The 22,840-nt window shown below is 29.5% G+C and overlaps 1 protein-coding gene across 1 annotated transcript; it reads left to right on the forward strand.

Moving 5' to 3' along the window:
- The first annotated feature begins 973 nt into the window (after positions 1-973).
- On the forward strand, positions 974-22,602 carry LOC113368488 (tyrosine-protein phosphatase non-receptor type 21-like). Its single transcript, XM_026610037.1, has 13 exons — positions 974-1,786; positions 3,224-3,446; positions 3,588-3,718; positions 6,114-6,463; positions 7,549-7,781; positions 10,281-11,552; positions 11,616-11,783; positions 13,755-14,030; positions 16,517-16,699; positions 16,774-16,933; positions 18,264-18,427; positions 19,533-19,723; positions 22,375-22,602. The coding sequence occupies exons 1-12, from the start codon at positions 1,029-1,031 to the stop codon at positions 19,659-19,661; spliced, it is 4,047 nt and encodes a 1,348-aa protein (XP_026465822.1). The 5' UTR covers positions 974-1,028; the 3' UTR covers positions 19,662-19,723; positions 22,375-22,602.
- The last annotated feature ends 238 nt before the right edge of the window (positions 22,603-22,840 follow it).

Below are 22,840 nucleotides of genomic sequence, written 5' to 3' on the forward strand. Positions count from 1 at the left end.
GTGCCTTAATGCAAATTGCTGGAACTTCACGCACCGTAATTAAAAATTCGAGTAATGAAAATAATCAATAATTGTTTTAAATAATTATATTTGTTGTGGGCAATTATACGTTGCCTGTTCACGAGTTGGGAAACCATCCGCTTTGTTTGTGTTAACGTCAGACCACAAAACAAAAAATGTGGTTTACCAAGGAGCACTTCAATGAATCGGATAATTTGCGGATTCACTTTCATTTACTTAGAGAAGTTCAACTAAAAAACACTTCACTTTTGTAATCGAAATAAATTCATTACTGTTGTGTAATAAAATTAAATTTTTTCTTTTCAAATTTAAAACAAACAAAAAATTTCTTCATCTTTCTCGCGAAACCATCTGGTGGCGAAACGGAGTTCGTCGGGTTTGCTAGTTTTATTATAATTAAAGCATATTGATATGTTTGTTATCAACAAACTTTGACAGCCACAAAAGTTTGACAATCTGTGGTTCGATAACTTCACTCCTATATCGATATAATTTAGTTCGAATAGTTGCCGCTCTTTATCACTGCAGTCAAGTCAACAGGTTGTTTTGCTCACCTGTACAGTTGTGCAATGTCAATTTCATTCAATAAATTTTACATAAAAACAAGCAAACGAACATTAAATGAACTAGAAACAATAATAAAAATAAAATAAAACTACTATCTACAATGTGCCATAGGAATTATTAGACTAATGTAAAGGAAAAAGTATTAGCACACATTATGGTGCATGTACATTTGACAGATAAGTTAATAGTGGGCGTATAATATTTTGTAAAAGAAAGGAAAATGATACAATGTCGTTTGTAAAAGATTATGGAGAGTATTTGTTAACAAATGTTGAGTGCCAGGCTTATAATTACCACAAGGATAAACGATTACTCTAGCAGAAGAAAATTGTCAGGTATACTAGGTCTATGTGGTAAATATCATGCTTGTATACATTATATTTTATTATGGCCCCAAAACTATAACATCAAGACTCACCTCAGTCTAACCTTCAATTACAATGCCTTTTAAATTAAAACTAAAAAAAACCCGTCAATACAATGTTGTATCTAAAAACCTCCTAGTTATCTCCATCGAGCTTTTAGATGGTACAAATGTCGAGTGCACTTTAAGCTCTGAAAGTCTGGGCAAAGAATGCTTCGAACATGTCTGCCAAAGGGCTATGATCAACCAAACACAGTTCTTCGGCTTGCGCTACATCACCAAACAAAACTATCCAAAATGGGTCGACATGGACATGCCTTTAAGAAAACAATTAGAGAAATACGCTTCATCCACAACTTTATATTTGAGAGTCATGTACTATGTTACCTCTGGAGTTTCTTTGATCACGGATGAAATGACTCGGTATCATTATTTCTTGCATCTCAAGAACGATGTGGCCGATGGTAGGATAGTTTGTAATTTTCAGCAAGCTGTACTGTTAGCGAGCTATAGTAAACAGGCTGAGTATGGGAATCATTTGGAAACTAATACAGAACATTTGAAGCCGCTTTTGGCTTGTCCTAAATATATTGTTGAGAATAATTTATTGGAGGCTTTAACGGAAGCTGTGATGAAGCATAGTGCTGTTTTGCAGAATATGTCGCAGGCTTTGGCTGAAGAATACTATATTGCGACTTGTCAGGAGTTGGATGGTTATGGATTGGAGAATTTTATAGCATATGAAGAAAGTAATAAAGAAGTTGTATTAGGGATTTCAGTTTTGGGTATAAGTGTTTCACATGAGGTTGCACAAACAAATACAAAATGGTATAGGTAAGTTTTGGTTAACAAACAATCAATATTTTTTTATTTTATATATCAAATTTCCATGTCACGGCTTTACCGTGACCAAATTTTATATTCAGCCTATTCAGTAGATCTAAGAATAAGCTACTATCTATTTTTCACACCCTTAAGGAATAAGGAATGTTCACTCTTACATTTTTTGTGTAAATTTTAGATCGAATTTATTTGTTTTTATTCCCGAAGGAGAAGTTTATGTTTTCATCAAAAAATCCGATTCGCTAATTTTGTTTTCTCGACGTTTCAAGCCATTCTGAATCGAATGAGACCAAATTTGGAAAAAGTATGTGTGTGTGTGTGTGTGTGTGCGTGTATGTGAACAGATTTTTTGCCGTAAATCGACGTTTTCTCAAAAACGGCTAGACCGATTTCAAAAATTTAAAAGCCATTCGATGTATCTCGATGAGGACTAGCGTTTCTGAATTTGTGCGACGATCGGCCGAGCCGTTTCTTTGTAAATCGCAGAAAAGTTAAAAAAAATTTCGTCCACGTTTCAGCCCGCAATTCTGAATCGATTTTGAAAATTCAAAAACCGTTCGAAAGATATTGGTTGGGAATCGACCTGATTAGTTTTTGGTAGAGATCGGCCAGGTTTTCTTGTAATAAGGTGTTAAAAATTTTTTTTGTCGATTTTTATTATTATTTTTTTGACGGTAGATACCATAGTCTTTTAGATCATACTAAAATATTACGGCCCTACGACAACTCGTTTAGCTTTAAAAAATCGTCAAAGTTTGCAAAAATTAGTATGGTTTTTTTGGCATTTGTCAAAATTAGAACTTTCATCGACGTTTGCTAAAAAACGCCTCAACCGATTTCAAAAATTTAAAAACCATTTGATGTATCTCGATGAGGATCATCGTTTCTCAGTTTTGTGCGACGATCGGCCGAGCCGTTTCTTTGTAATTTGATAAAAAGTGTTAAACTTTTCGTCCACATTTAAGCTTATTTTACCGAATCGATTATAAAAAATCAAAAACTGTTCGAAAGATATTAGTTGGGACTGGTACTGATTACTTTTAGGTGAAAATCTACCGAGCCGTTTTCTTGTAATTAAGTGTTGAAACAAAAATTCAAGCCGATTTTTATGGAACTTTTTTTGGCGATATATATCATGGTCTTATATAACTTATTGAAATATTACGCCCTTACGACAAGTAGTTTAATTTTAAAAATTCACACATATCGGGAAGTTCATGTAACTTGCCTCAAGGCTAAATACCAAACCAACTAGTTTTTAAATGTGGCATTAAAAATACACACAACCTTAAATTTTCACTTTTTTCATCATCAACCCCTATTTTTTTTATAGCCATTTTCATTTTTTAGATTACATTCAGTGATTGAATATTTTTCACATAAATTTAGATCAGATTTTTTTTGAGTTTAATATTATATTTCTTCCAGGTGGTCGGACATAAGTAACGTTATCAATAACAAGAGAACTTTTACAATAGAGTGTTCAGAAGATGAGAAAATGGTAAACTTTAATTTTAATAATGCTGAATATGCTAAATATGTTTGGAAACTGTGCGTTCTGCAACATACGTTTTATATGAAGTATGAACAAAATGGAACTTTTAAAAGTCCGGAGGATATAAGCAGAAATTTATTTGTTAATAGTGTTGAAGTAAGTATATATAGAAATACTATAGTGGTACCCGGACATACGAGTTTAATTTGTTTTCTAACTACTCGTAAGTCGAGATACCACTGTATTATTGATAAATGTGAATATTCTATTTTTAATGCAATGTTTTTGAATCTGCAGGATTATGTGAGTTCCGAAACTGCTGACAGTGCCTTAAGCAAACAGTTAGGATCTAGTGTCTCGTTAAATGCCAATACTCAATCTACGTCATGTTTGGATTTAAGTGTGGTTCCTGAAGCAAATCGAGCAAGGTATATAAATTTTTTTATTGCTAAATGTCTCTACTAAAAGATTACAAAATCGGAAATATTTTGATTACTTAAATCATGTTCCAATTCCTTCTGAACATTTTGGCATACCTTCGAAAAAATGGATTTGTGTGTGTGTGTATGTGTGGATACAATTTTTTGTCCACCACGGATCACCCGATTTGAATGATTAAAAAAAACATTAGATTCCTATTGATAGGAAGCCGTACTGATTAGTTTTTGGCAAAGGCAGATCCACCCGTTCCTAAGATACAGGACAAAAAGTGCAAAAATAGCATTTTTTAGGAGAACGGAGCATCCGATTAGAATGATTCAATAAACATTTTGCTTTCGTTGACGGTGCGAAGAAATGATTAGTTTTTGTGGAAGGCAGGTTCAGTAATTGCAAGTTTACAAAAAAAAAAAAATTAAAAAATTACAAAAAAATCTAAAATTACAGAAAGTTCAAAACTACAAAAAAATCAAAATTCCAAAGAAATACAAAAATATCAAAATTTAAAAAAAAATCCAAAATTACAAAAAGAACTAAAACTAAAAAAAAGTTCAAACTTACAAAATTCCAAAAATACAAAAAAATCCAAAATTCCCAAATTACAAAAATATTCCAAAATTAGATAATTACAAAAATACCATAATTCCAAAGAAATTCCAAAATTACAAAATAATTTGAAAATTACAGAAAAATTTCAAAATTACAGAAAAATTTGAAAATCACAGAAAAATTTGAAAATTACAGAAAAATTTGAAAATTACAAAAAAAAATTCAAAATTACAAGAACATCCAAAATTACAAAAAAACTAAAACTACAAAAAGTTCAAACTTACAAAATTTCAAAGTTACAAAAAAATTCCAAAATTCTCAAATTACAAAAATATTCCAAAATTAGATAATTACAAAAATACCATAATTCCAAAGAAACTCCAAAATTACAAAATAATTTGAAAATTACAAAAAAAATTGAAAATTACAGAAAAATTTGAAAATTACAAAAAAGTTTGAAAATTACAAAAAAAAATTCAAAATTACAAAAAAAATCAAAAATACAAAAAAACTAAAACTACAAAAAGTTCAAACTTACAAAATTCCAAAATTACAAAAAAATTCCAAAATTCCCAAATTACAAAAATATTCCAGAATTAGATAATTACAAAAATACCATAATTCCAAAGAAATTTCAAAATTACAAAATAATTTGAAAATTACAGAAAGAATTGAAAATTACAAAAAAATTCAAAATTACAAAAAAAAAATCAATTTTACAAAAAAATTCAAATTTACAAAAAATATTCAAAATTACAAAAAAAATCAAAAATATCGCAAAAGATTAAAAACGGATTTGATTAAATTTTTAAAAAATATACAGTTTTTCTACAAATTTCAGGAATTTTAATATGCACTTATATACTTGAAATAAATAATTTGCAACTTTGCAATTCAGTTTTGAAATTCATAAAAATATAAAATAAATTCGATTAGGTTTTGTTTAAATATGTTTATTGGTTTTGTAAACATACATTAAGGTCGTCGCCCAAATATAAGCACTTAGAACTATAAAATACAAATGATGAATTTTACAGTACTTAATAATTATTTTAAAATATTGAAAATGTTTATTAACTTCAAAATCGAAATTGAAAATTTTTACATTTCTCGACGTGTTGAAAGTTTCTGAACATTTTGGCATACCTCAGAAAAAAAAGTTGTGTGTGTGTGAGTGTGTGTGTGTATGTATGGATACAATTTTTCGTCCACGTTTTCAGGCGCACGGATCAACCGATTTGAATGGTTCAAAAAACATTCGATTCCTATTGATAGGGAAATGAGCTGATTAGTTTTTGGCAAAGGCGGTCTAGCAGTTACGGAGATAAAGAGCAAAGAGTGCAGCAAATAGAAATCGAGTTTTTGAGAGAACGGAGCATCCGATTTGAATGATTCCAAATACTTTCTGCTTGTTTTAACGTAATAACTGATTCTGGAAAAAAAATTGCATCAACATTTTTTTTTTATTTTTTTCCCCAAAAAAATTTTTTTTGTATATCGAAAATAATTCAGATTTTTATTTTAATTCTGTTCTAATATACTTCAAATAAATAATTTCAACTTTCCAATTTAGTTTATATAATTCTTATAAATATTAGACAATGTTACAATATTTATAATAATCTATTTTAAAACATTTAATATTCCTCGAACATTTCGTTACGGTACGGGAAGTTCCAGCAATTTGCCTTAAGGCACGATGCCATACACCCCACTAGTTTAATATTGATTTGTCTTTTGTTTCTCGTATATTGAATTATATGGTACGGGAAGTTCCAGCAATTTGCCTTAAGGCACAGTAGACTACAATTATCAATTCCTACAATCTATTTTCAGAGAATTACTAACACAATATCAGCTGCCATCAAATTCAACATTATCAGAACTAGTTTACGGAAGTCAACCTGATATTCATCAGCACAATCCTGACATACAAAACAGTGTTATGAAAGCAAATGCTTTATCAGCAAACGAAACCTATTTCAATTCTTCTCAAAGATATCCTGATGTTACCCACAATACTGGTCAATATGAAAATCAGTTGGTTCAAAATGCAAGTCAGAAGAACTTATATGAAGCCCATAACACGAGTCAAAGGAATCTTTATGAGAATCAATTTGAGGCTGCACCTTCTTGCGCAGTTGGCATGAAAAAGGTCTCGTGGAGGAGCGAACTCGATGAAAAAGGTAATAATAACATTATTATTAAACTACTAGCTGACCAGGCAAACGTTGTTTTGCTAAGTAAGGTATATTCTAAACCTTACCTATCTAGACCTTTATACCCTATAGGCGGGGTAACATGAAACGGGCAGGTGGCAAAAGGGTTTAAAGCCTTATTATTTTAAACGTATTTTACAAAATAATTACATTTTTAACTTATGCTAAAAAACTACCAACGGAAGATAATACTATTATTATAGATTTTCAAAGATTACCGTTTATCTCCCCCATTTCAAAGATTACCGTTTTCAAATCAAGGTTATAGCTGGTTATACATCTTTTTCCCTCTACTTTCAAATATTGTTGTTAAACAATGCTTAACTTTACTGATTTTTGACACATTGGTGGTGGACCTTTTTAACTCCGGACCTTCAAATATTACTATCTATTTTTCGATAAATTCTGGGAAATTATAACTGGGAAAATGTTATTCAACAAAATGTCCTTTTGATCGATACCAAATTTAGGTTCTGAATTTAAATAACATAAATAAAAAATAATATAATCTAGAAAATGTTTTATAAATACCAATGAGTATATAATTATACAAATGAGATCTTTCAGAGCACCGTTTGAGAAATATCTGCAAAAAGTGCATTTTCATATTAACATTTCAAAAAAGTTGATATTTTGAGTCTCTAGTAACACTTGCGGCCCGTTTACTAACGTTTTTGTATATAAATAGAACTACAAACAAATCTACTTACTACAATTCAATCATAATTAAATAATAGTCACGTGAAACATCCTATTAAACGTAATTGAGCATCATCCGTCAAAAGCGTTTGCCATTTCACCTATTAGCCACCGTCCATTGTTTTATTTAAATTACGCTTTTACAAAAAAATTCAAACTAAAAATGTAAAGTTTCTACGCGATTTTAAAATATTATCTCACCTTTCCGACCATCTTTGGATTGGCACGAATTTTTCAAGACTAAGACTGGCCAAATCGGTTTAGCCGTTTTCGAGTTTTACCGAATCATTTGATCGAGAGCTCCATTTTTATATATAAGATGATTTTATTTTGATGTTGTATTTTATTTTCAGCTTATCCGTCAGCAGCAGTTAATTATGGTTCAGATACCATTCACCAAATGGATAATTTGATTCATGGGAGTGGTGTGAATTTTTTGCACTTTTACAAACCACCGACAACTTTACCACCGCCTTATCCGACGAATAGACCACCGTATCTTATGAATAAACCGCCTTATTTAACTAATTCTACGCCGGACTTGGCATCCCAGCGAGTGAATGCACCACTGCATTTTGTGAATCATGTAAGTTTATTATAATTGTATTAAATAAAATAATTTGTATATTAACACGTTCGCGGACGGTAACGGATTGAACAAGGTAAAAGAAAATGTCAGTAATTTTATTTTTAAATTGGTTGTGATGTCCGAATTTTGTATAAAAACCGTTTATAAGGATAGCCAGATTATTATATTTTAATCGTTATGTACTATAAATGCTATAGCATCCACGTCTACTATTACGCTTCTATTTCAAGCAATTTGCTTGCCCAAGGGAAAAAGATAAGATAATAGGAAAATACCTAAGAATCAATTAGTCATCACTTGTCGTAAGGCCGTCATATTTCAGTAAGTTCTATAAGACCATGATATACATCACCAAAGGAAGTTTCATAAAAATCGGCTTAATTTTTTTTTCAACAGTTAATTTCAAGAAAACGGTTCGGTATATTTTCACCTAAAACTAATCAGTATCATTCCCAACTTATATCTTTCGAACAGTTCTTGATTTTTTAAAATCGGTTCGGTAGTATGAGCTTAAATGTGGACGAAAGGTTTAACGCTTTTTTCCAAATTACAAAGAAACGGCTCGGCCGATCGTCGCACAAAACTGACAAACTCATTGAGATACATCGAATGGCTTTTAAATTTCTGAAATCGGTTCAGGCGTTTTTGAGCAAACGTCGATGAAAGGTCTAATTTTGAGAAATGCCAAAAAAACGATACCAATTTTTGCAAACTTTGACGAATTTTTAAAGCTAAACGAGTTGTCGTAGGGCGGTGATATTTTAGCATGATCTAGAACAGAAATGCCGCCTGAAATATATAACCAGGTTCTGGGGGAGAAGAATTATAATCAAATTTATCTTTTAAACATTTTCATTAACTAGTGGGGTGCATGGCATCGTGCCTTAATTCAAATTGCTAGAACTTCCCATACTGAAATTAAAAATCTTGGTACTGAACCCAAAAAAAGTTACACAAAATATGTACACAGTATTAAAATCTCTATAAAATATCTGATAATTTGATGTACATAAGTCCAATGGGTGTAAAAATACTACAATGTTTGTAAGCAATACTACAATGGGTGTAAAATTACTACAATGTTTGTAAAAATACTACAATGGGTGTGAAATTACTACAATGTTTGTAAACAATATTACAATGGGTGTAAAAATACTACAATGGGTGTAAAATTACTACAATGTTTGTAAACAATACTACAATGGGTGTAAAATTACTACAATGTTTGTAAACAATACTACAATGGGTGTAAAATTACTACAATGTTTGTAAACAATACTACAATGGGTGTAAAATTACTACAATGTTTGTAAACAATACTACAATGGGTGTAAAATTACTACAATGTTTGTAAAAATACTACAATGGGTGTAAAATTACTACAATGGGTGTAAAATTACTACAATGGGTGTAAAAATACTACAATGGGCGTAAAATTACTACAATGTTTGTAAAAATACTACAATGGGTGTAAAATTACTTCAATGGGCGTAAAATTACTACAATGGGTGTGAAAATACTACAATGGGTGTAAAATAACTGCAATGGGTGTAAAATTACTACAATGTTTGTAAACAATACTACAATGGGTGTAAAATTACTACAATGTTTGTAAACAATACTACAATGGGTGTAAAATTACTACAATGTTTGTAAACAATACTACAATGGGTGTAAAATTACTACAATGTTTGTAAACAATACTACAATGGGTGTAAAATTATTACAAGGCTTGTAAAAATACTACAATGGGTGTAAAATACTACTATCTTTACACCCATTGTAGTATTGTTTACAAACATTGTAGCAATTTTACACCCATTGTAGTATCTTTACACCCATTGTAGTATTTTTACAAACGCGTGCCAAGCTTGGCACACGTGCCGTAGGTTGCCGATGCCTGATCTAGAAGACTATGGTATCTACCGTCAAAAAAAAATCATAAAAATTGTCGAATTTTTTTTTTAAATTTTATTACAAGAAACCGGCCGATCTTTACCAAAATCTAATCAGCACGATTCCCAACCAATATCTTTCGAACGGTTTTTGAATTTTCAGAATCGTTTCAGAATTGCGGGCTACGTGGACGAAAATTTTTCACTTTTCTGCTATTTATAAAGAAACGGCTTGGGCGATCGTCGCACAAAACTCAGAAACGCTAGTCCTCATTGAGATACATCGAATGGCTTTTAAATTTTTGAAATCGGTCGAACCGTTTTTGAGAAAACGTCGATTTACGGCAAAAAATCTGTTCACATACACGCGCACACACACACACATATACATACTTTTTCCAAATTTGGTTTGATTCAGAATGGCTTGAAACGTCGAGAAAACATAAAATTAGCGAATCGGATTTTTTTATGAAAACATAAACTTCTCCTTCGGGAAGTTAATAATTTCTTATTGATCATGCCGATTTTATATAAATATCGCGATGTTTATGCTACTTGTCTTAATCTAGCTTACTTACATCTAGCTTGTTTAATTTTCTAGGTATCCGGATCAAGTCCTGATCTCGTATCGTCCAGAACAATGCTGAACCACCACCTTTACCTAAATTCCCTGTCAAACCGAAATTATTTATCAAATGCACATGTTGCATACGAGAACCTAAACCGTTTCTCTAAACAATTCGAGAACGAAAATAGATTTCCCAACAAAAACTCCTCAATAACTGAACACATCCAAAAAATCTACGATGACAGGGGTAATGTAATTTATTGCATGCCCCGAGACATTGAAGAGATCGTTGAAAATCAAATCAAAAATGTAAAAATCAGTTCGGGTAATATTTATAACGGGGTACGTGTCGAAGGTGAACCCATTTATGAAAATGTTCCAATGAGGAACGAAATGCGACAAAGGGCTCATAGTATACAATCCATGAGATTCGGGGATAAACCTCAGTTGGTAATAAATGAAGAGGTAATGAACCATGCTGGTAAAATATCATCCGCAATGCGACTTAGTTCCAATTCGGTGAACAAGGAATTAAATATTAAACCACATAATCTTACACCGAGTCATAATGTGAGTGATTCAAATTTGTATGACCAACTTGCTATGGAACTTAGTCAACAACGTGCTCCAGTGGTATCATCTAATCCAACAACTGATATGCACCAGTTTGCTGCAGAGTTAGCGAAACAACAAAACTATAAAACATCAAACAATATCAGCGATTTAAATCTTCACGATAGGATAAACCTGGAGGTCAACAAGCAGTTGCACATGTCTGCCCAAAATCTGCACGAGTATAATAAAAAGTTATCTAGTCTTAAACCTGATGATCACCTGTCTAACTTTATCAAACCTAACAGAAGGGACAGTGCAAACCTGAAAACGTTCCAAAAGGACGAACTTTCTAATATCAAACTAAACGAGGGCTTGAATCTTAAAATCAGCGATGAACTTTCAAATCTAAATATATCCAATGGTACAAGGTTGAACAAAATTCAAAGTCTGATGGAACTGCCAGTTATGCACAAGGATAATATAAAAGTAACTAAAGCTGAGAGTTTTAACGATAAAGAAAATTTGTTAATGGGTTTGTCCTTGGAGAAAGAAAAATCATCATCACTATTGTTAAACAGATCTATATCACACATAGAAAGTAAATCGATGAATTCATCAAAATCACAATCGTTATTCAGTGACGAAAGTATTGTCAGTGATAATTCTAAAACCGACCCCAACACTGGTAAAAAGAAAAAATTGCGATGGGGTTTGTTAGGAGCTCGTGGGAAAACGACTGACAAAATCAAGGTAATACATTGAATACATATTAGATTTTAATTATACTATTCTTAAATTTTTGTCTAATTTTAGAGTGCTACCTTAGGTCGCGAGAAAAAAGATGGTTCCAAGCAGTTGTTTTCAAAAGACACTTTTAACACGAGAGATTTTGTTTCGAAGTCCGCAAATAATTCTAAAGATGAAAGTTCGAAACAACGTTGGTCCACTGGGTTGCCACCAACGATCAGCAAAGAAGCTTTGGTAAGATTAATTATCTTATATATAAAAATGGAGCTCTCGATCAAATGATTCGGTAAAACTCGAAAACGGCTAAATCGATTTGGCCAGTCTTAGTCTTGAAAAATTTGTGCTAATCAGTAGGTTGTCGGAAAGTTGAGATATTATTTCAAAATCGTATAGAAACTTTACATTTTTAATTTGAAAATTTTTGTAGAAGCGTAATTTGAATAAAACAATGGACGGTGACCAATCCGTCAAATGTCAAACGGTTTTGACAGATGATGTTTCAATTACGTTTAATAGGATGTTTTACGTGAATATTATTTAATTATGATTAAATTGTAGTAAGTAGTTTTGTTTGTAGTTTTATTTATATACAAAAACTGGTTTAGTAAACGGGCCGCAAGTGTTACTAGAGAGACTCAAAATATCAACTTTTTTTAAATGTTAATATGAAAATGCACTTTTTGGTATATTTTTCTCAAACACGGTGCTCTGATAGATCTCATTTTTATAATTATATACTTATAGGATAAGGTTGCATTGTATAGGATTGATATTTATAAAACATTTTCTAGGTTATATTATTTTTTATTTATGTTATTTAAATTCAGAACCTTTTAAAGACTTCCTCGATTTTCAATACTAAAGTACATTAGCTCAATAGTGATGCAATGCTTAAGGAGTATACGAATCAAATGGCGAATTACAATTGTTTTTGGATATGAAATAATAATTATAATCCTTTCGGCATTTTGGTAATTAGGAATAATATCTTTTGCAGAATCTTGCGTTTTACTTTTCATATTCAAAAAAAGAAAATGTGGACAAATTTTAATTGCAGTTTTAACATGCAAAATAATATAGATTTAATATAATTTTTTAGTAAGCCCTGAGAAATTTTCGATTTTGAAAAAAAAAACGCAAATCAAATTATGATAAATTCTTTTTTTTGGAAGTACGTATGTGCGCAAACAATTACACAGGTCCACAAAAGAAAAGTCGCTGAATAATAATTAATTCATTCAGAAAAAAATCTAGATTGAAGATTGTGCCAGTTTTTAAATGTTTTTCAATATTTTGTGCCCCAATTTTGACTATAGATTTATCTTCAGCGGTAAAAGGTACATTGTCGCACACCCAATCCAGATTTTTAAATCTTGTTCTTTATTTTAATTTTTTTATGCGAAATGGAAAACTACAGATAACTCCAAATTTTTATTATTTTATAATAAACATTTTAGTAGTCCAATCATTTTTTATATAGCTCGGTAATCGATCAATTAACTATTATCGCCTTTTTTGTGAACGTTTTTAATTGAAATTTGATCAAGATTTTTCTGATCTTATAAAAAAGCTTAAATTTATCCGCTCTATCCGTTGCAACATTTTAAAAATGGCTCCAAATTTTAAAAATGATTTGCAGGCTTATCCCATTGTGCAAATATTTCTCAATGTGCATAAGAAGTACATAGTTTTTGAATGTCTTACAAAAGGAGTTATTTCAGCAAAAAATTAGAAATTTAATTTTAAAATCAGGAGATAAAACTGTTTTTGAGAGAAAACTAGATTTTTTTTCAGAGTATAACATAATTACGATATGGATGTTAGTATTTTAGCTTTGCAGTGGGTAAATTATCCAATATTTATTAGTATTTTAGCGTTTGCAGTGGGTAAAGTTATATTAATTAAACTTAATAATATTTATACATTCGGGATTAGTTAGTCATTTCTAATACCAATGATTTTCTAAAAATATTATCCGTAGCTAAACGTTCGCCGGGTCAGCTATAATATATATAAATTACGTTCGGCCCGCCAAAAAATTTGAAAATTTAAATTGGCCCGTGGGTTAAAAAGGTTGCTCGCCCTTGCTCTAGAAGTCTATGATTCCCACTCTTAATTATACTTTCGTCCTAATCGACGAAGGACTTTTATAACGAAAGTATGTACGTGAGCTAGTTTTCCTAATATTACATCTTTTTCAATTAGTGTCAACTACTGGAAATAAAATTGGCTGATACTAAGTTAGCTTTCGAGTTTGAGCAAATACCGAACGAGATAAAAAGTGCTTCAAAATCAGTATCGAGAACCGAGAGTCTTTCCAGAACAGAAATCAGTTCTAGATTGGGAGCTGAAGCGCCTTTGACAAGATTGGAATCTGCTTCAAAGAATTTCTTCGAATACTTTCCATATGAGGAGAACCGGGTCAGGATAACTCCTAACAAGGATAATCGGACTGGTTTTGTCAATGCTTCACATATAACGGTAAAAATTAAATTATGAATAACAGACAAATGTTATTGCAAGGTAATGTTATGATCCAATTTCCACACATTATGCTACTGAATCGTAATGAATACTGTCAAAATGTTATATATTTGCTGTGCATTCAGGCGTTTTACACATAAACTGCAACGTCACTTCACTCTAGGGAATGCAATACCGGTTTATCGGTATACCGAATTACCGGTAAACCGCCCGATTTTTCGGCGGTATTTTTACCGGTATTCACCCCAAAAATACTGATATTTTCGGTATTTTTACATAAGCGCTATTTGATACATAATACACTAAAGTTTAAATTTCTCGGAACAAATTTATCTTTAAATTCCATAATCTCATAAACAGCTATATCTTCAAGTGATTCTATAAGATAAACAAATGTCAAATATTATCTCAACTCGTCATTAAATTGAATATTTATTGCTTTACCAAAGGCTTCATATCGTGTTACAGTAAATAGAATTGGACTGATAGATAATGATGTTTGTTTACATATTAAAAAAATGTTACGATTTTTAAGTGATATTTGCACCAAAATATTTTATATCATACATATTACCCCTGCGTAATCCAAATTTTTTTCTAACTTTAAACATAATAATTATGATAATTACCAAATATGTTTGATTCTTATTATAATTGTAAAATATTATTTTTCGAAAACGTTTCGAAGTTTGAAAATACTATAGAAGCATCACATTGTTTTAAATAACAATACTCAACAATGATAGTAACTTACTATTTATCTCGACAAAATATCCGATCTTAAATTAGTGTAGAAAAATATTTTTTTAAATATTGGAGATTATGCTAATTTAACACATAAGTTTGTTTTTGGTGAAAAGTACTCATTATACTCGATAATGATAATAAATTAATTAAATTGGATATACTTTTGTTGAATTATTATTTAAAAAAATAAATTTGTTTTATTTTATGTTTTTATTGTTTAGTTGAATATAGTTGTAGTTGTATATACATTTTTTATATTTGTACTAGTAACTTTCAATTTTGTTCACGTTTGTTTAAGATAATAAAAATACCGGTAATTTACCGGTATTCCGGCTTTAAAATAAAAAATTACCGAAATACCGGTATTGAAATTTTCCATCGGTATTGCATTCCCTAGTCACTCGTAAGTTATGAAGCTAGATCAGAAAAACCCTGTTATCTAAGATCGTTTTTTTTGACGTTAGTGCGGTTTCTCGGTTAGGTTTTCTATCTGACAAGCTAAGAAAGACGCCTGACTGCACAACAACCATATGGTTTTTGTCAAATTTAATACGAAAAGTTTTTCATAACATAGCCTTGCCATAACATTGGTCTGTTATGCGGTACAATTAGGATTTATACAAAAACCGACATTTCAGGAAACCGGTTTTCGAATTTTAATTTCACTAAAAAACCGGTTTTAACCGGTTTTCGAATTTTATATAGAAAATAAATTTTTGCTCGAATATTCTGTAATTTATCCGCAAAATCAGTGTAATTTAGACCAGTATTTGACTGAATTTATTTATTGTTCAATTTTATAGATAGTAAACAAAATTATTTTAATTTTAATTAGTAGAACTAAAAAATAATAGTATATATTGATTAAATAACTTTGAAAATAATTATTTATGCATCATTTTCACATGTAAGAGTGAAAATATTTTTATGATAGTGAAAGGAAAATTTTCGAATAAATAAAAATAATACATTTTTAAATAAAAAAAATTCAATATTTTAAAAAATAAAAGTAAAATAATATTAGATACATGTTGATACATGCTTGTTAATATCAATTTTTATTTTTAAAAACAATTAAACTAAACTTGGGTATTGTCTGTTCCGAGAAATTTTAATTAATAAATTTTAAACATTCTAATTGTTTTTGTTTAATGAAATGATTTCAAAAAACTGAGAACGTCTATCGAATTGGTACTTATTGTTAGATGTGTCCTTTGTTTACTCATAAAATTTCCTGAAATAGAAAATACTCTCGTACTAGCGACCAAATTATGCTTAATTATTTTTAAAGCCTGATATAATAATTCTAAATTTTTTTTCTTTAATTTGTGGCTTCTAGGGTTTAAAACTTTTTTTTTAAGTCTGGGTAGTGGAAGTTACTTCTTCAAGAAGAAGTCACACTGATTTAAATTAATATATACACTGCTATAAAAATCTAAATTAATATATACAAAATATTTCTGGGAACCATTGCAGACTGATAAGGTGTCAAATGCTATTGAACCGATATGATTTCAAGAATCAAAAGGCTTTCATCTATCTTTTATATTTGGCTATATTTATCATTTCCCATTTATACAGTGAAAACCGGGTTTTTCTACTGAAAAACCGATTTTCGAATTCCATAATTTTCGTCAAAAAACGGTTTTTAAAACCGGTTTTTGAATACCGACAAACCCTAGGCACAATAGGTCCCCATGTCTACAAATCTACAAGTGTTTTTTTTTACTTTTTAGGCATCAATTGGTGCCAAACAAGTGTTCTACATCTGCGCCGAAAGCCCTTCAGAAAAAACCATTGGATACTTTTTGCAGTGCATCTGGGAAGCCGATGTCTATTTAGTTGTCGAACTTCCGAATTCCACGGAAAATTTTAACTATCTGCCTTTGAATAGTGATAGGTGTCAAGAATATGGACAAGTAAGTTAAACTCAGTTACTTATATAAATATAGCACAATTGTTTTAATTTTAACTTGGTTGTTTCTATTTTTAGTACCAAGTTTGGAAAGAATACTCACAGGATAACAGTCAATGTGTCACCAGCAAATTGAGGTTGTATCAATTGAATTCTCGAAGTTATAGATCTGTTTGGCATTTGCAGTATGCTAAGTGGTCCAATGAAGGATTGCCGCAGGATGTTGGACACTTTTTAGGTATTAAATTCGGAACTAAATTTAACTAGTTGGTATTAGTATTTTGCCTTGAGGCAAGTTACATGAACTTCCCGAAATGTATAAATAATCGATTTAATTATTAAACAATAAATTAACTTATGAGCGATTAAAAGTATTCCGAGTGGATTTATTACACATAATGATCACGTTAACTCGGAGTATTTTCTAAAAGCGAATTTTCAAAAATCAACAATTTTTATAATTGAACCGGTTTCCGTAGTACTTTAATGATTTAGTATGTTCATTAAGACCAAATACTCTATTGTTATACCAAGTAAATCGTCTAATTTTAATTTTAACAAACGTCAAAAAACTACACATTTTCTCAAACTTTGATGAATTTTTGAAATTAAACTACTTGTCGTAAGGCCGTAATATTTCAGTAAGTTCTATAAGGCTATGATATATATCGCCAAAAAAGTTCCATAAAAATCGGCTTAAATTTCTTTTTCAACAGTTAATTGCAAGAAAACGGTTCGGTAGATTTTCCCCTAAAACTAATCAGCATCATTCCCAACTAATGTCTTTCGAACAGTTTTTGATTTTTCAAAATCGATTCGGTAGTATGAGCTTAAATGTGGACCACTTTTTTCCAAATTACAAAGAAACAGCTTGGCAGATCGTCGCACAAAACTCACGAACGATAGTCCTCATTGAGATACATCAAATGGCTTTTAAATTTCTGAAATCGGTTCAGGCGTTTTTGAGAAAACGTCGATCAAAGGTCTAATTTTGACAAATGCCAAAAAAACGATACTAATTTTTGCAAACTTTGACGAATTTTCAAAATTAAACGACTTGTCGTAGGACCGTAATATTTTAGTATGATCTATAAGACTATGGTATCTACCGTCAAAAAATAATAATAAAAATTGTCGATTTTTTTTTTAACACTTTATTACAAGAAAACGGCCCGGCCGATCTCAACCAAAAACTAATCAGCACGATTCCCAACCAATATCTATCGAACAGTTTTTGAATTTTCAAAATCGATTCAGAATTGCGGGCTAAAACGTGGACGAAAATTTTTTTCACTTTTCTGCTATTTATAAGGGGGAAAAAACGTCGATTTACGCCAAAAAATCTGTTCACACACACACATACATACTTTTCCCAAATGTTGGTCTCATTCAATTCAGAATGGCTTGAAACGTCGAGAAAACATAAAATTAGCAAATCGGATTTTTTGATGACAGCAAACTTCTCCTTCGGAAAGTTAAAAAAACGCAAAACGAAACGACGCAATTCTGAAGCGTTTTCGGCATAATGACTATTATTAATTAGTGACATCACAAAATTATTTTTTCAGGATTTTTGGAAGAACTGTGTTCAGTCAGGCAGCAAAGCATTTTGGAAGTCCCTATAGGGCACAATCGTAATCCACCTGTGATGATACATTGTCCGAGTGGAGGATTGCGATCAGGACTTACCATGGCAAGTCATTTACTCCTACATACTGTGGACCATAACCAGGTAAGATTTAAATGATTCTTTTATATCTACATATATATAAAAATAAGTCGGGTTTTCCTTCCTGACGAAATAACTCCAGAACGCACGAACCGACTTCGACAATTTTGCATTCGTTGGAAAGGTCTCGGGCTCCGCAAGGTTTATAGCTAAGAAAATTAGTTGTGCATGGCATCGTGCCATTCAGAAAATCATTGTTTTTCACATGGGCAGTTACACGTTGCCTGCTCACGAGCGAAAACCATCCGCTTTGTTTGTGTTAACGTCAGACCATAAAACAAAAAATGTGGTTTGCACTTCAATGAAACGGATAATTTGCGGATTCATTTTCATTTACTTAGAGAAGTTCAACTAAAAAACACTTCATTTTTGTAATCGAAATAAATTCATTACTGCTGTGCAATAAAATTATTTTTTTCCTTTTCAAATATAAAACAAACAAAAAATTTCTTTATCTTTCTCACGAAACCATCTGGTGGCGAAACGGTGTTCGTCGGGTTTGCTAGTTAAATTATAATTATTGATCATAATTGTAAAGACGTTGCTTAAAAGTTTTTGAAAGTTCATCCTCACTTGCTGATATCGTTGTTTACTAAAACAAAGGGGTAAAACAATGTAACAACTAAAAAATATATTTTTTTGTAATTTTTTTTATGAAAAAAAAAGTTAATGAATTTTTTATAATGAAGAGAGATCATCAGCGTGAATTTAAATAACAAAATAGAAAGTTATTTAAAAACGATAGTTCCAGGCATTTTTATGAGGCTTGTAGAATTTGAGATTTGTGAAAAAATTGTGCACTAGACAAATACATGGAGGATATGAAAAAAAAAGATTTTTGTGTGATTAGCAAGTATTTGAATTACGTTGTAAATTTTCATCAACAAGTAATAAATAATGATTAAATTTGCATATTGAAAATTATTTTAAAGATTACAAAGAAGTGTAAGAAATTCGTATGAAAGTAATTTCCACTTTTAGAGTTGTGGTGCGTGTCATTTAAAAAAAAATGTATTTTGAGCATTTAAAGTTTTGAAATACGTATAGACATATAACTTGAGTACTGTTTGGATTTTTTAAATTTAAATTTTATATTTATTCTTTGTAGGAACTCGATATACCCAGAGTTATCGGACTACTTAGACAACAACGTGCAAATTTGTTGCCCACCTTAGAACAATATAAGTTTTTATATAAAGTCATAATACACTACTTACAGCAAACCAGACTTATTTAAGGAAAAACATTATTATTTTTAAAAATTGTACATACTAATGAAAACATATATTTTATTTTGAGGTAAGCATAAAATGTATAATATTTTTGTTTACGATCTGATGAGAATTATATATTTATTTCACGTTTTAATTTAGTTTATAAGATAGAAATAATTTTATCTACATACATGGCTATTAAATTTGGAAGAATTTTTATTATAAAAAAGTGATTGAGGTGAAGAAGTATTATGGTAAAAGTATTTTTATTTAAAAATTTGTATATATATTTTTTAACAGATTTTAACTATTTTATTAATAAAAATTTAAATAATTTGCATGTTATTGCAATTTTGGATAAAATTTTGTATATTACATATAAGCCCATCGATGAATAGGAAAAATGAAGTCGATTTAGAAATTTAGTCTAAACTTATCATCAAAGCTTTACTAAAACTTTTAATAATAACACCAGATAAAAAACGAATTTGAAAGTATTATGAAGATTTGAAAAGTATTTCATTTTTAAAAAAAAATTATCTCGTCTATACAAATTTTAATTATTTTATTATAATTTTTATAAACAAAAACGTAATAAATTTGTTTTGCAAGTACATTTTATCTAAAATGCAAGTGCATTTATGCAGCTTTACTTAAAGTTTTCATATTAACTCCAGATAAAAAACGAATTTGAAAGTATTATGAAAAATTAAAAAGTGCTCTACACAAAAATTAATCTACAAAGATTTTAACTGTATTATTATAAACTTGTTCACAAAAACAATAAATTTGAGTTGTAAGTGCATTTTTACTAGAATGCAAGTGCATTTTCAATAAAATGCAAGTGCATTTTTACTAACGTGCAAGTGCATTTTTACTAACGTGCAAGTGCATTTTTATTAAAGTGCAAGTGCATTTTTATTAAAGTGCAAGTGCATTTTTATTAAAGTGCAAGTACATTTTTTAACAACATGCACATGCACTTTTACCAAAAATGCAAGTGCACTTTTACCAAAAATGCAAGTGCATTTTTAACAAAATGCAAGTGCGTTTTTGTTAAATTGCAAGTGTAATTTTAGCTTTACTAAAACTTTTATAATAACCGTAGATAAAAAAGGAATTTGAAAAAAGTATTATGAAAAATTAATAAGTATTTCAGTTTAAAAAGTGTTCTACACAAAAAATATCATATAAAGATTTTAATTATATCATTCTAGATCTTATTCACAAAAACGTAATAAATTTGCATTGCGAATGCTTTTTTTTGTAAAAATGATTGTATTTGTATATAAAATATCGATGGATAGTAAAAACTAAGTCATCAAATAGAATTTTAAAGTATTATGAAAAATCAATAAGTATTTCAATTCAAATAGTATTCTGCTAATTCAAAAAATATTTAAATATATTATTATACAATTTTATACATAAATAATATATGACGTGCGTTGCAATTGCATTTTTAGGTAAAATTTGGTATCAATGAATAGGAAAAATTGAGTCGATTTTAGCCTAAAGTTATTAATATAACCTTCACTAGAACTTTTTATAACACTAAAAAATTTTAATCAGCTAAAACTTGCATGAATTTTTCATCCCTTAAAATTTGTTTGATTATGATCTAAAGCAAAAAAGCGTTTATCTAATATTTCTTGAGCGTTTTCCAAAACAAGAATTTTTTAAATTTTTGTTCAAAATAATTGAATATTTAATAAATCTAAATTTGAGATATAATTATATTGTGCCTTGATACTTAAGTTTTAAATTACTTTACAATTACAATAAATTCTAGCAAATTCGTATATACTGCTTTTTATCTCTTACCTAATTTTATATTATCCAATTAGTCAGAAAAGTAGAAAAAAGGATTTTAATATTTATTTTTTAAACAGGAATTAAAATAATTCTATAAAAAGTATGTACTTAAGTGCAAATATAGCGCAGCTATTATTCATAATAATAAAATGACTGCTAATTTTAAACTTACAAGTGTACTTAAACAATATATAAATATAAATAAGTAAAATGCTTAATTAATCAATAAAATGTTAGTCGAAAATTTTTATAATTATTTTAAATAAGCACACGTGAATATAAATGTATACCAATAATTATATTTATATGTTTATATTATATTAGGTGTATTATTTTATAGGTGTATATTATTCAAATGTTTTATCTATAGAATTGCAACATATCAATTAAGTAATAATAAATCATTTATATATTATTTCAATTATGTACATTTTATACCGCAATTATTATAATATAAATATATTATTGTTATTTTATTGAATTTAATGCAATTTTATTACTGTAAGGCGGTATTAATAGAAGACAACCCAGTGGTTGTCCACTGTCTTTGTTATGAGATTAATATAAATATATTAATATATATATATATATATATATATATATATATGTATATGTATATGTATAATTGAAAATAATTAACAGCCCATTTATTTATTACATGTTTCGACACTTAGTGTGTGCCATCATTCAGCAACTTTAAAATACAATTTAATGAATTATAAAGATTTGAAAAATTTATAGTGAGAAAAAATATAAATAACGTTAAAAAAAACTCAAAACACTAAAATTACTTAAATTTTATTTTTTCTATTTTTATCTTTTTTATTTCGACGAATGTGCTGTTAATTAAAAATGTTTCAACGTAAAAAAAAAACTTTCAAAAACTATTTTCAGTTTTTTTAATGAAATCACTTTTCACAGGCTCCCACAAATTATTTGGAGAAGACTATAAACAGTTTACCAATTTTTGGTCAGGATGGACGTCATTTATTTATCAAATTTTTATCAAATACAAATTATTTGGAATACACTAAGAAACAGTTTACGAACTTTTGGTCAGGATGGACGTCAATTATTTATTAAATTTTTATCAAACACACAAATTATTTGGAATACACGAAGAAAAAGTTTACGAACTTTTGATCAGGATGGACGTCATTTTTTAAATTAAATTGCTCTACTCTATTTACCACTCTTTTTTTAATACATTTTTAATATTGATGTGAACAAAAATTGCAGAAATACCGTAAAAGACTATTTTTTTGAACTTGATATCAAATTTGAGGGTGGTAAGTGAAAATTTGATATCATTATTGCTTGATATCAAGCTGGCCAAAGTGATTATCAAATCTGGAACCACAGTCAGCTCTATAAAATTAGTTGATAA

This window comes from Ctenocephalides felis, unplaced genomic scaffold, assembly GCF_003426905.1.
Source record: "Ctenocephalides felis isolate EL2017-DRISC unplaced genomic scaffold, ASM342690v1 CF-g0.4_SCAFFOLD_01170, whole genome shotgun sequence".
Taxonomy (NCBI): domain Eukaryota; kingdom Metazoa; phylum Arthropoda; class Insecta; order Siphonaptera; family Pulicidae; genus Ctenocephalides; species Ctenocephalides felis.

Bases quoted from the DNA above. Each gene is read 5' to 3' on its own strand.
- LOC113368488 (XM_026610037.1), top strand. From the start codon at position 1,029: ATGCCTTTTAAATTAAAACTAAAAAAAACCCGTCAATACAATGTTGTA. The intron at 6,464-7,548 runs GTAATAATAACA...TTTTATTTTCAG, and splicing joins GAGCGAACTCGATGAAAAAG to CTTATCCGTCAGCAGCAGTT. The intron at 16,700-16,773 runs GTAAGTTAAACT...TTCTATTTTTAG, and splicing joins GGTGTCAAGAATATGGACAA to TACCAAGTTTGGAAAGAATA.